Source organism: Erinaceus europaeus, chromosome 5, assembly GCF_950295315.1.
Source record: "Erinaceus europaeus chromosome 5, mEriEur2.1, whole genome shotgun sequence".
Lineage (NCBI taxonomy): Eukaryota > Metazoa > Chordata > Mammalia > Eulipotyphla > Erinaceidae > Erinaceus > Erinaceus europaeus.
The window spans coordinates 128593364-128607413 of NC_080166.1; the positions used below are offsets into that span (position 1 = coordinate 128593364).

Sequence of the window (14050 nt, forward strand, 5' to 3'; positions counted from 1 at the left end):
CCTCAGATAACACTGGAATCTTGAGATAACTGAACCAGGGGGGTGAGGAAAGCCCAGCGTGTAATCTGGGAGACTAGCACCCCATACTCCCTGTCCCTCTGCCTGTCCTCCTCCAGTAACCCAGAGGAAAAGTCAGTATGGACCTGTTGTGGTTTAATTTCATGCAGATTGCTGGACCTCCAAGAAGCATGGCACCCTGAGGAGGTCTCTGAGGTAAGGTCACTAAGGAAGTCATCAATACAGGAGCTGAAAGCAGGGCTATGATTCAATAGGCTATTTGAGTACCTTGGGAACACTTTTAACTATGAATTTAAATTATTAAAAAATACTTGCGCATTCCCAGATCCCAACACCTTTCAAAAACCACACCAAGCAGAATGCTCTACTTCCTGAGAGCAGTGGAAATCTGCAGCTGGTAAATCCATAAGAAGGCCATGTCACAATATTTATGTAAAGCTTTCAGGAAAAAAGGCTATTTTCCAGGCTTGAGTGGTATATATACCCTTGGAGATCTAGGCCACGATGATGCTATCTTTACTGTATCTGAATGTCCCAAGGGAAAAAATGCCTTCAGGAGCCCCAAAGCAATCGCAACTCCACTCTGCTCAGGGGGCTGTTTCTAGTTTTTCTTCTTAGTTTGCATATATTTTAAATGTGCTGCCCTCTTAAACCTCAGAAAGCTATTTCTGTGATGGTGAGGAGTCTCCTTTCATAACTAAATATCACAGCTTATTTTTCCTACTGTTAGAAATATTACTGGTTAAGCACACGTGGCGCAAAGCGCAAGGACCGGCGTAAGGATTCCGGTTCAAGCCCCCGGCTCTCCACCTGCAGGGGGGTCGATTCATAAGCAGTGAAGCAGGTCTACATGTGTCTAACTTTCTCTCCCTTCTCTGTCTTCCCCTCCTCTCTCCATTTCTCTCTATCCTATCCAACAACAACAACAATAATAACTACAACAGTAAAACAAGGGCAACAAAAAGGGAATAAATAAATAAATATTTTTTAAAAAGAAAGAAATATGACTAACAGTACCTTGACTACTCAGAAAGCAGCTGAGGATCAAAGTCTGGTGGGAGGAGGATTCTTACTGACAGTCTAGATGCAGCCCCACCCCACCCCCCTTTTAATCCAAGAGTCCTGAGGTCCAGAGAAGTTCAGGAACAGCCCAGAGTGATTTAAGCAACTGTTAGAACACCCGGTAGGCACTGTCCATGAGAGCTTTCCCTACACTGCTCATCCAATCCTCCCAACCACCCCACAGAGCGGGAATGTTATCTCCACTCTCCAGACAGGAAACAGAGTCACAGCAAAGTAAAATAAGTGTCTAAGGCTGCACAGCTGGAAGAAAGGGAGAGAGCTGAGTTTAGAAGCCAGGTTCTCTGATGGCAGAGCCAAGACCTAAACTACAAGTCTTAGAGACGTGAAAACCCAGGACTCCTCACCCCAGGGAGGGCTCACTCCATCAATCATCCTTCTTCTAGCGTTTGCCATCAATCATCCTAAAACTCACTGAAGAGAGAGCCACATTTAAAAAGGTTCACCAACCCTGCTTGCTTCCAGACTAAAACTACAAACCAAAAAAATTTTAAGCAATCTGAGAAATCTGAATTCTATAGCAGTAGACTAGTGAGAATTTTATTAGAAAGACAGTATAGTATATGGCTGACCAGTCCACCAACTTAGATCACAGGTTCTTTGTTATGTAAGAAAATATCCCTATTTTTAACAATACACATGAGGACCATGGGGTGAAATGATGGGAGACCTGAAAGGCACAATCACAAAAGAAAAAAAGGGACATTCAAATAAATATGGATCAAAAATTCAAAAAAATAAAAAAAGGACAGTTGAAACTAAGTCCACAAAATCATTGATAATTACTGAATCTAATGGATTCTGAATGATGGATTATGAGAGCTCACTATATGAGTCTCTCCACTTTTCTGTACTTTCAAATTCTCCAAAAAAAGATTGGGCGGTGGGAATTGTGTGGAGTTGTACCCCTCCTACCCTATGGTTTTAAAAAAAAAAAAAAAAAAAAAATCTCCAAAAAAAGCAATACAAAGTTGAAAACTATCAGATAGTTTCACTCAAATGGGTAATATAAAGAATTGAAGGTAGTAATGGCCATACAAAAAGACTCTCATGCCTAAGACTCCAATGTCCCAGGGTCAATCCCCTGTACGACCACCTTAAACCAGAGCTGAGCAGTGAAAAGAGAGAGAAAGAAAAAAAAAAAAAAAACGGAATTGAAATAGCCCAGGAGGTGGCATAGTATTAAGTGTTGGACTCTAGAGCATAAGGTCTTGAGTTCAATCCCAGAGTGATGTCTGGTTTTCTTTCTCTCTCTCCTTCTCTCTTTCATTAATAGATATAGAAAATCTTTTTTAAAACCTGAAACTCATGTATAATTATATTTATTGTAAACCATTAATCCCTCCAATTAAAATCAAAATAAATTATTTTTTAAATGAAACATATAAACTTGTAAAAAGAAAATAAATTAGCCAAACTGTCTCTAAGACTGTGAGAGCCTGATGGCCATCTCTGGGGGTGTAGGAGAGGGGTTGGGGGCACACAGAACTGTGACAGTGTGTACTGCAGAAGTAGACCCCTGTAATCTCATGATGCTGTAAATCACTATTAGTGATTATAAAATCACTAATAACATTTTAATTAAAAAATGTAAAGCATAGCAATACATAAATCCAAGTATTTTTTGCGGCACACAGCCTGAACCTTAAAGATGATGCTATCAAACACTGAAGACTGAGTACATCTCCTTTTACTTTTTTTTTAAAAAAAGATCTTATTTATTTATTAATAAGAAACATAGGAGGCGAGAGAAAGAGCCAGGTATCACTCTGGTACATGTGCTGCCAGGGATTGAACTCAGGACCCCATGCTTGAGAGTCCGTTGCTTTATCCACTGCTCCACCTCCCGGACCCCTCCTTTTACATTTTAATATCTGGGAAATGGCAATCTATTACCCACTGAACTACTCGATCTCGGCATCTCTGGTCTCATCACCAGCCACTCGACAATACCAGAAGCGTGGGAAGAGCTAGTTAAATCTCTATCCTGCTCATGTTTTCTTTGAGTCCACTGGCAGACTGCGTTATTAGTCAGCTAGTGAAGGAGACCTACTGAGTGTTTGCTATGCTGGAGGCACCCTATGAGCACTGACCCGAGTGGCGAGCAGAGCACAGTGATGCTGCCAGACCCTGGCTAGATGCTTCTCTGTCTCCTGCATGGAGCCCAGAGTACCATCTAGACCCTGCTAGAACCAAGCTGAGTGGGAACCGATGCAGCAGGTGCACCTGCTAAGAAGCTGGGACCCGGCAGGCGGGTGGTTTAAGGGTAATTCTTGGTGTCTGAGAGCTGCGGCAATCTCCTCCTTCTGCGATGGATGTGCTTCCCTCACCCACCCCAGAAGGCCCACCCGCTTCCCTGCAGTGTGGATTTGCTTACTCCTGGGCTTCACTGCACCAACTGACCAGACGCACAACGCTGAGACCTGAGACATCACCCAGGTGTCTGGCTGCTCATGCTCCCAGGGCAAAGAGCAGTGTCATGATAGCGTCACCATGTGACGCCATACAAGTATGTCGTGGGCAGGGTAGACTCTACGAGCGAGTCGCGGTCAGGAGACAGCCCTTCAAGGACTGCTGCGGGTGACAGGTAGCTGGGCTGTCTCTCAGTTGACACTTCCGGGCTTAACCTCCGTCCATGAGCATTTTGGAAGTAGAGACACGACCATAATTCTGTTTACTCTCCTTTTGTCTCCCGGCCCTGATGAGGGCAGTAATCCCAATGAAAAGAACCAAGTCTCGTGACAGCAGAGGAAATGCCACCAGCATCATGGGTTTTATCCATAACAAATGCTCATGGGCAACAGCCACAAAGAAAGAAAGACAGAGAGAGAGAGAGAGAGAAATGTAGGCAGTCATCCTCAGGCCAGAGCGACAGAAGTTAGTCGGGGATCATGGAAGAGACAACAGGTCAACTTCAGTAAAAGTTAAGATATAAAGCTCCTGTTTAGAGGCCAGGCTGTGGCTCACCTGGCAGAGCACACACATCACAGTTTGCAAGGACCCAGGTTCAAGCCTCCGGTCCCCACCTGCAGGGAGGAGCTTCATGAGCAGTAAAGCACTGCTACAGATGTCTCTCTGTCTCTCTCCCTGACTCTCTCCCCTGGCCCACTCAACTTCTCTGTCTCTCTCCAATAAATAAAAACACCCCTGTTTGATTCTGATCAGCTGGGTGGCGTGTGGAGCGAGCTGGCTGAGCTGAGCGTGGAGAGAAGAGAATCTAACTGAGCAGACTGACATGGAAGCCAGCAAAGCTTCACATCCTTTTTGCGTCTTGCCCAGGCTGGGCATCTCCCTGCCACCAAAAAAAAAGCTCTGGCCTGGTGTCAAGGTGCAAGGTCTGCACCCTCCCACCCACCCACCCACCTACCCCAAAAGTCCACTCCAGACCCATCGTCTTGCATCATCCTAACTAGCACCACGAGTCACCCACCCACAAGCAAGCCCCTTTCAAGAAAGCAAATGCCAGGAGCTGCTAAAAGTTTCCAGCTGGCCAGGGCCGGGGCTCCACCTCGCTGGCTGGGCGCCTGCCGGGCGCTACGGGCCTTCCAGACACGGCGGGTCCAGCCCCAGCTCTGAGGGAAAGTTAATCTAAAAAAAAAAATGAAGAAGAAGAAGAAGAAAGGAGCTTCGCCCCCTCCCACCCGTGCGGCTGACCCTGGGGATGACCGCGCGCTCCGCAGCAATGGGCAGCGCGGCTCCAACGACTGGGGCTCCAGAACCTTCCCAAGACGAAGTTAAACCTTCTTGTTTATTGAAAGGGGGGGAGAATGAGAGGGAGGATGCCCTGGGCCTCCTCTCCGGGAGCTCAGCCCCGCTAAAGGCTGCGGAGGGCGCAGTCCCTCCCCGCGATCTGGACTCACAGCCCGCACCCCCTGCAGCCCTGGGCAGGTGCAAAGGGCGCCCCCCAGCGTGGGGGGGAGCAGAGTCATTTCCCGGTTGGCAGAAGAGGGTAACCTGGGGGCGGGGGAGACGGCGAGCTCCTCCCCGGGCAGGTCGCGGGTCCGCAGGGAACTGGAAGTGGCTCCCCTGCGGGGTCCGCCAGCAACCCCCCCCGCCCGCGCCCCGCGCCCGCGTCCCGCACTCACCAGCAGCACGGAGCCCCGCACCACCTCCGACACGCTCTGCCGCAGCTCGGCCGCGGTGCCCGGCTTGCTCAGCGCCCGGGTGAACTTGCGCGTCTCGGCCGAGGCGGGGAGCCCCGGCGGCTGCGACATCCTCGCCGCCCGCAGCCGCCGCCAGGTGCGCCCCGCGCCGCCCGCCTCACCCGCGCCCCCGCGCCCCGCCGCAACCTGCGCCGCCCGCGCTCCCCGCCGCCCCCCGGCTACTGCGGGCGCCCTGCGTGCGGCGACGGTGGCGGTGGCGGTGGCGGTGGCGATGACGGCGGCTCCCCCGGGCCCCGGCCTCCCCGCCGCCGGGCCGCCTCCTCGGGGCGGGGTGTCCGCGCGGGGCGGGGTGTCCGTGCGGGGCGGGGCGGGGCGCGGGGCGGAGCCGCGGGCCGGGCGGGGCGCAGGTGGGGGGCGGGGCGCAGGTGGGGTCCGGGGCGGCGGCGGGCTGGGGGCGCCTGGGCTCGCACCCGGGGCCTCGGCTGGGGTCAGTTCCGGGCGGGCTCTGAGGGGGACCCGGCGGGAAGCGGGGGGCGGAGCGGGGAAGCGAGGTGACCCGGGGGGGCGGGTCACTGGTGCCGGAGGCTGCGGGACCCCGAGGCGGACGTGAGACTCGGTGCTGATGCGTGGCCGCCGGGGTCGGGATGACGGGCCGCGAGCCCCGGACTGCGGGGAGGGGGACCCCGAGATACGCAGGACACAGGCCGGTGCAGGACTGGGGGTCCCTGGGGTCGGGATGACGGACCCCGAGTTCCGGCTGAACAGTCACCCAGGGAGTCACGCAGCCCCGGCCCGCGGGGAGGACCGGCTGCGTCACCTCGGGCCGGAGCAGAACTTTGAGCGTGGCCATTACACTGAGGACAGTGTGGCCGCCAGGGGCCCGGTGACAGCCGAGCCCCGGAAACCTGAGGGCCCCACACGCCCCGCGGGCCGGCGGCAGCGAGTGACCGGCACCACCCCGAGGCAGACGCCGCCGCCCCGTCTGCACGCGCCCCCATGCTCTGAGGAGACGCGAGGACAGCCTCCTATTCCCGGCGGAGGAGGCACGCGCTGGGAGGGCGGATTTGTGCTGGGCCCATCGCGCAGGCTCGGTGGTTTGGCTCCTCTGATTGGCCCGTTCGCGTAGGCCACGCCCATAGACGCCTGATTGACAGCTCCTTACCTGCCGGGTCGCGGCGAGTGGTGGGCGTGGCCCGCGCCTCCAGGGAATCCCTGTCTCCCACTCTTGCCCCAGTGTCCGTCCAGGTGGCCCAGCCTAGCCGGAAGCCACTCTGTGCTAAAGCGGAATCTTTTTTATTTTATTTCTTTATTGGGGGATTAATATTTTACAGTCGACAATATATACAGTAGTTTGTACATGCATAGTAAGTCTCAGTTTTCCACGTGACAATACAACCCCCACTAGGTCCTCTGCCATCCTGTTCCAGGACCCGAACCCTGCTAAGGTGGACTCTTTTTTTGTTTTGTTTTGGTTTTTTATTTTATTTATTTTATTTTTTGAGAGAGATGCAGAGAGAGAGACACATAGAGAGAGAAACACCAGAGCACTGCTCAGCTCTGGTTTATGGTGGTGCGGGGGATTGAACCTGGGATTTAGGAGCCTCAGGCATGAGAGTCTGTTTGCATAACCATTATGCTGTCTCCCCTGCCCCTAAAATGGAATCTTAAAGCGATGAGGAAACCTGCCAATCTAATGCAGAAAGCACAACACCTCCGGTTTGGATTTAATGACGGGTCTGCCACATAGTAAAACTAGAGGTTGGCATTCAGTCAGCGCTTAATAAATGCTGGCCGCATTGTTTTCCCAGTGGGCTGGGTCGCAGGATGTGGCAGTGAATGAGCCTGACAGGCCGGAAGATAAACAAAACAATAAACCTGATAACGAAAACAATTACACTTATCCGCTTCCTCTCCTGTAAGAAGAGAAATAGTCCCCAGGTCTCTTCTGTCCCAACAGCAGGACTAAGTAACACAAAGGGGGCAGGAAAGGGGGATTGTGCTGTTGTATGAGCACGCCAGACATTTACACCTCTGAGTTACACCAAAGTATGTCTCCTTGGATCTCACCTGAGTTTTTAGATGCTAGTCAAAGAGCCCTAAACAGTTATTCTCCTTCAGTTTCTGATTCTTTAAGACCTCTCAGTATAAAGCTCTATATTGTATCTGCTTCCAGAAAGACAGATTATCAGATCATATATATGTGGGGGTGGGGGGAGAGAAAAGCACTTGCACCTGAAAAATGGAGAGTTCCCCAAACTTAATTCAATGCTGTACTGCACTGTGGATTGTTTGTTGACTTATATAAACTAGAAATAGCAACTTTTTCCACCTGAAAGGTGGATAACACATTGGACTCAAAAGCCTGAAGTCTGGAGTTCAATCCCCAGCAAGATCATCAGTGTAATGTTCTGACAGTGGTCACTAACAGTACAAGTGGTCAAGTACAAGTGCTAACACTCAGAGAAAGAGACATGGAAATATAAACTAAACCTATGAAAAAAGATCTTCCCAGCAAGGCAGAACTGAGTCTTTACTGCCTGGTAAAGTGTTAACATTACAGGTGGGGTAGATAGCATAATGGTTCTGCAAAAAGACTCTCATGCTTGAGGCTTCTAAGTCCCAGGTTCAATACCCATCTCACCATAAGTCACAGCTGAGCAGTGCTCTGGTGTAAATATATATATATGGAGAGAGAGAGAGAGAGGTCTGTGTGTGATATTGTTACTAAATGAGACATTCCATTCTTCAAATGAGACATTCTTTAAGCTTGAGCAGAAATTTGTCCTTACTCATATGAATTGAACTGTGCCCCCTAAAGATATATTGACACTCTTAAACCTGATACCTGTGAATGTGACCATCTTTGCAAATAAAGTCTTTACAGATGCAGCCAAGTTAAGATGAATCAATATAATTGGTTGTCCTTATGAGAAAAGGCAGACACAATGGTCCAGGAGGTAGCTCAGTGGATAAAGCATCAGACTCTCAAGCATGAATGAGGTCCTGAGTTCAATTCCTGGCAGCATATGTAATAGAGTGATGTCTGTTTCTCTATCTTTCCTCCAATCTTTCTCATTAATAAATAAATAAAATCATTAAGAAAGAAAAAAGAAAAGACATACACAGAGAGAAACACCCCTGTGAAAACAAGACAGAGTTTGGAATGATGCATCTGAGAGCCAAGAAATGCTGGTAACCACCAGAAGCTGGACAAGGCAAGGAAGAAGTCTAACCTTGAGGTTGACTAGACAATGGCAACAATAACAACAAGGACAACAAAATGGGAAAAATGGCCTCAGGAGCAGTGGGTTCACAGTGCAGGTACTGAGCCCCAGCTATAGCCCTGGAGGAAAAAAAAAAAAATGAAATCACTATGTCATCTAGCAATTCTATTTCTAGATAAAATTGAAAACAGAGACTCTAGCAGACATTTTGTATACTTATGTTAACAGCAGCATTATTCACAGTACTCAAAAGGTAGGAATAACCCCAGTGGATTCTTGGAGGAATGAATTAATATATGTTTGTGTGTGTGCAATTTTTTTTTTTTTTTTTGCCTGAAGTGTTACTCTGGGGCTCTGTGCCAGCATTAAGAATCCACTGCTCCCAGAGACCCATCCTACTAGGGAAAGAGAGAGGCAGACTGGGAGTATGGACCGACCAGTCAACGCCCATGTTCAGCGAGGAAGCAATTACAGAAGCCAGACCTTCTACCTTCTGCAACCCTCAATGACCCTGGGTCCATGCTCCCAGAGGGATAGAGAATGGGAAAGCTATCGGGGGAGGGGGTGGGATATGGAGATTGGGCGGTGGGAATTGTGTGGAGTTGTACCCCTCCTACCCTATGGTTTTGTTAATTAATCCTTTCTTAAATTAAAAAAAAAAAATTAAAAAAAAAAAAAAGAATCCACTGCTCCTGGAGGCCATTTTTTCCCATTTTTGCTGCCCTTGTTGTTGTTACTGTTATTGTTGTTATTGCTGTTGTTGGATAGGACAGAGAGAAATCGAGAGAGGAAGGGGAAGATAGAGAGGGGGAGAGAAAGACAGACACCTGCAGACCTGCTTCACTGTTTGTGAAGCGACCCTTCTGCTTGTGGAGAGCCAGGGGTTTGAACTCAGATCCTTATGCCAGTCCATGCACTTCGTGCCATGTGCACTTATCCTGTTGTGTTACCACCCGGTCCCCGAAATTGTTTTTGTCCTGGAGTCAAGTCCTGGTACCACATGGGAATGGCAGAATTCCATGGAATAGTGCTTTGGTGTCTCTCCTTTTCTCCCAAAGTGGGCAATGGGAATTGAACCATAGGAAATGTCTCACTGGTAATGTGCACATGAGGCCTTGAGTTCATTCCCTGATACTGCATTAAAAAAAATAAAGAGTTCACCTTTCATAGGAAAAAGTGGAGTACAAAAGAAATATATGGTAAGTAAAAATGAATCTAAACTAGCCAACTTGTCTCTAAGACTGTAGGAACTATGGTGGTTATCATTGGGAGGGTGAAGGCAAAAACTTAGGTGGTAGGTTTGGTGTATAACTATACCTAATAATGGTTTTAACTGAACCTATGCAAGAATCAAATCAAGAATGAAAGTCCCTCTGTGCTTCCCTGGATGCCAAAATCTACAGAACCGTGTCCTTTTTTGCAAGTTTTTTTTTTCATGCCACAACCAGATAAACTCTTTCAAAATCTGCCAGGAAAAAAGATTGAAAACTAATTATGTGACATTAAGAAACATCCAGATGTCAAAACAAACCTGAGAAGGAGATGACGCAATAAGAGGTTATCACTAAAGCCTGGATCATGCTTGGATTATTACCCTTGGGTGGAGTATATATGCAAATTTTCAAAACTGGCTGTGATTATAATCCACCCCAATGAGAACTAGTATCATTCTCATTAGAAATGCAAACTTTCTCCCAGTAGTTTTGAGAAAACAAAGACAGGGCTACTCCCTCAAGCTAAAGTAGATTGAGATATCTAGTATCTCATCTTAAACCAACCCCATGCACTCTGGCCTTCCTCCTCAGATGTCTGCCCCACCCCTTATAACAACTGGTCTGGAGTTGATGCTTCTTTTATAAAGGTGATTTCACTCTCCAGGTGACGTAAGCAGAAAGAACTCACACAATTCTGGACTCACACTGGTTGAGATTTAAAAAATAGCCTTTGTGGGAGTCCGGCAGTAGCGCAGCGGGTTAAGCACACGTGGTGCAAAGCGCAAGCACCCATGTAAGGATCCAGGTTCCATCCCCCGGCTCCCCACCTGCAGGGGAGTCGCTTCACAGGCAGTGAAGCAGGTCTGCAGGTGTCTGTCTTTCTCTCCCCCTCTCTGTCTTCCCCTCCTCTCTCCATTTCTCTCTGTTCTATCCAACAACGACGATGGCATCAATAACAATAATAACTACAACAACAATAAAAACAACAAGGGCAACAAAAAGGAAATAAATAAATATTAAAAAATCTTTTTTAAAAAATTGCCAAGTGGATCAAGGACTTGGATGTTAGACCCGAAACTATCAGATACTTAGAGGAAAATATTGGAAGAACTTTTTTCCGCATAAATTTTAAAGACATTTTCAATGAAACGAATCCAATTACAAGGAAGACTAAGGCAAGTATAAACCTATGGGACTACATCAAATTAAAAAGCTTCTTCACAGCAAAAGAAACCACTACCCAAATCAAGAGACCCCTCACAGAATGGGAGAAGATCTTTACATGCCATACATCAGATAAGAGTTTAATAACCAACATATATAAAGAGCTTGCCAGACTCAACAACAAGACAACAAATAACCCCATCCAAAAATGGGGGGAGGAATTGGACAGAATATTCACCACAGAAGAGATCCAAAAGGCCGAGAAACACATGAAAAAATGCTCCAAGTCTCTGATTGTCAGAGAAATGCAAATCAAGACAACAATGAGATATCACTTCACTCCTGTGAGAATGTCACACATCAGAAAAGGTAACAGCAGCAAATGCTGGAGAGGATGTGGGGTCAAAGGAACCCTCCTGCACTGCTGGTGGGAATGTCAATTGGTCCAACCTCTGTGGAGAACAGTCTGGAGAACTCTCAGAAGGCTAGAAATGGACCTACCCTATGACCCTGCAATTCCCCTCCTGGGGATATATCCTAAGGAACCCAACACATCCATCCAAAAAGATCTGTGTACACATATGTTCTTGGCAGCACAATTTGTAATAGCCAAAACCTGGAAGCAACCCAGGTGTCCAACAGCAGATGAGTGGCTGAGCAAGTTGTGGTATATATACACAATGGAATACTACTCAGCTGTAAAAAATGGTGACTTCACCGTTTTCAGCCGATCTTGGATGGACCTTGAAAAAATCATGTTGAGTGAAATAAGTCAGAAACAGAAGGATGAATATGGGATGATCTCACTCTCAGGCCGAAGTTGAAAAACAAGATTAGAAAAGAAAACACAAATCGAACCTGAAATGGAATTGGAGTATTACACCAAAGTAAAAGACTCTGGGGTGGGTGGGGAGAATACAGGTCCATGAAAAATGATGAATGAAATAGTGGGGGTTGTATTGCTAAATGGGAATCTGGGGAATGTTATGCATGTAAAAAAAAAAAAAAAAAAAAGAAGAAGTAGAAACGCAAAGCAGAAATTGACTGAGTTTGGAGTATGGCACCAAAGTAAGAAAGCAGAAGTATACTAGAGTTAGCAGTGAGTACCTCCCTAATACTTCCTCTCCACTTTTCCAAGCTTTGGGTCCATGATTGCTCAACAATTTGTTTGGCTTTGTATGTTAACTCTCTTTTCAGTCACCAGGTTCCAGGTGTCATCAGGATGCCGGCCAGACTTCCCTGGATTGAAGACACCACCAATGTGTCCTGGAGCTCAGCTTCCCCAGAGACCCAGCCTACTAGGGAAAGAGAGAGGCAGACTGGGAGTATGGACCGACCAGTCAACGCCCATGTTCAGCGAGGAAGCAATTACAGAAGCCAGACCTTCTACCTTCTGCAACCCTCAACGACCCTGGGTCCATGCTCCCAGAGGGATAGAGAATGGGAAAGCTATCGGGGGAGGGGGTGGGATATGGAGATTGGGTGGTGGGAATTGTGTGGAGTTGTACCCCTCCTACCCTATGGTTTTGTTAATTAATCCTTTCTTAAATAAAAAATAATAATAAAAAAAATAATAATAAAAAAAAATAAAAAATTGCCTTTGGCTTGTACATTCATTTCCGAGGGCTACTACAGTAAATTACCATAACTGAATGACTTAGAACAGCAGAACTTACTCTCACAGTTAAAGGCTAGAAGTCTGACATTAAGGTGTTGACAGGGCTACACTCTCTCCAAAGGCTTGTGGAGTGTCAGTGATATCAGCCTGAAGTCAGCATCTTGCCTGGACACATGTGTGAGCCAAACCAAACCTGCTGACTCTGTGAAGAAGCAAGGTTTCGATGACCTGTGATGCTCTTAATCAGCCATCAAGCACATACAAAGAATAGACGGTCCTTGATGCTCATCCTGCGGTCCCAAGAAGAATGAGTTACTGGGGCAGACAAAAATAAATAGAAAACAATAATATATAAAAATAAAGAAAGAAATAATAAGGGGGCTGGGCAGTAGTTCAGCGGGTTAAGCGCACATGGCGTGAAGTACATTTCAATAGTAAAGAAAAAAATGTATATAGAAAGATGGAAAATCTTTATACTATACTAAGCGGATATTAACAAAAATTCAAGGTTAACATAATCATATTATCAGTATAAAGAGATCTAGGGCAAAAGGTATTACAGACTTAAACCCTTAAAGTGGTTTATTAAGGAATAATGAAGATTTTAAAACTTCAGTTCCCCCAGAAGGATATAACAATTCTAAACTTGTATGTATCTAATATTATATTCCTTTATTCTGGGGTTGGGAAATGTCTGGGCTGCGGGCTAGTATGGTCTGTGAAATCATTTGTTCTGGCCCTGCCAAGGCAAACGGAGTATTTTTCATAGCAATATTAATTGCTAATTTTAAGTTTATAATTTTGCATAATCCTCAATGATATTTTATACACACACACACATATATACACACATATATATGTATGCCATTCATTTAATTTTTCCCTGACGTTTCACATTGTACCCTACTTTAAAGCGCTCTAGACAAGAGCCAGGTGCTACTAATGATGTTGGTAAATGTTCTGAACCGCAGCTGGAGAAATAGGTTAACCAGCAGAGCATCAGATTTGGATATATCTGACATTTCTAGTTCAGTCCCCAGTGCTGCATATACCAGAGAGGTGTGTTAGTCTCACTTTCTTCTCTCTCTCTCTCTCTTGCTGTCTCCTATGAAACTCTCTCCCTCTATCTAATATGTAAAAAAATAAAATAGAGTATTTTATTTATTTTTTTATTTTGCCACCAGAGTTATCAGTGGGGCTCGGTGCCAGAACTATGAATCTGCTGCTCCTGGTTGCCAGTTTTTTTTTTTCTTTCTATTGTTTTATTTGATAGGACAAAGAGAAATTGAGAGCGAAGGGGAGATTGAGTGTGGAGGGGAGATTACATAATGGTTCTGCAAACAGACTTTCATGCCTGAGGCCCCAAAGTCCCAGATTCAATCCCCAGGACCACCACAAACCAGAGCTGAACAGTACTTTGGTTAAAAATAGGGGCCATTGGGAGTCCGGCGGTAGCGCAGCGTGTTAAGCGCACGTGGTGCAAAGCACAAGGATCCCGGTTCTAGCCTGCAGGAGAGTGGCTTCACAGGTGGTGAAGTAGGTCTGCAGGTGTCTGTCTTTCTCTCCCCATCTCTGTCTTCCCCTCCTCTCTCCATTTCTCTCTATCCTATCCAGCAATGACGACATCAA

The 14050-nt window shown here is 46.9% G+C and overlaps 1 protein-coding gene across 10 annotated transcripts in view; it reads right to left on the minus strand.

Moving 5' to 3' along the window:
• DOCK9 (dedicator of cytokinesis 9) overlaps positions 1–5472 on the minus strand; it is a 324795-nt gene extending 319323 nt beyond the window's left edge. For all 10 annotated transcript variants that reach the window (XM_060191793.1, XM_007521919.3, XM_060191796.1 and 7 more), the window contains exon 1: positions 5184–5472. In XM_060191793.1, coding sequence (XP_060047776.1) covers positions 5184–5312 — 129 coding nt within the window. In that variant the 5' untranslated portion in view covers positions 5313–5472. The remainder of the gene's footprint in view (positions 1–5183) is intronic.
• Positions 5473–14050: the final 8578 nt, after the last annotated feature.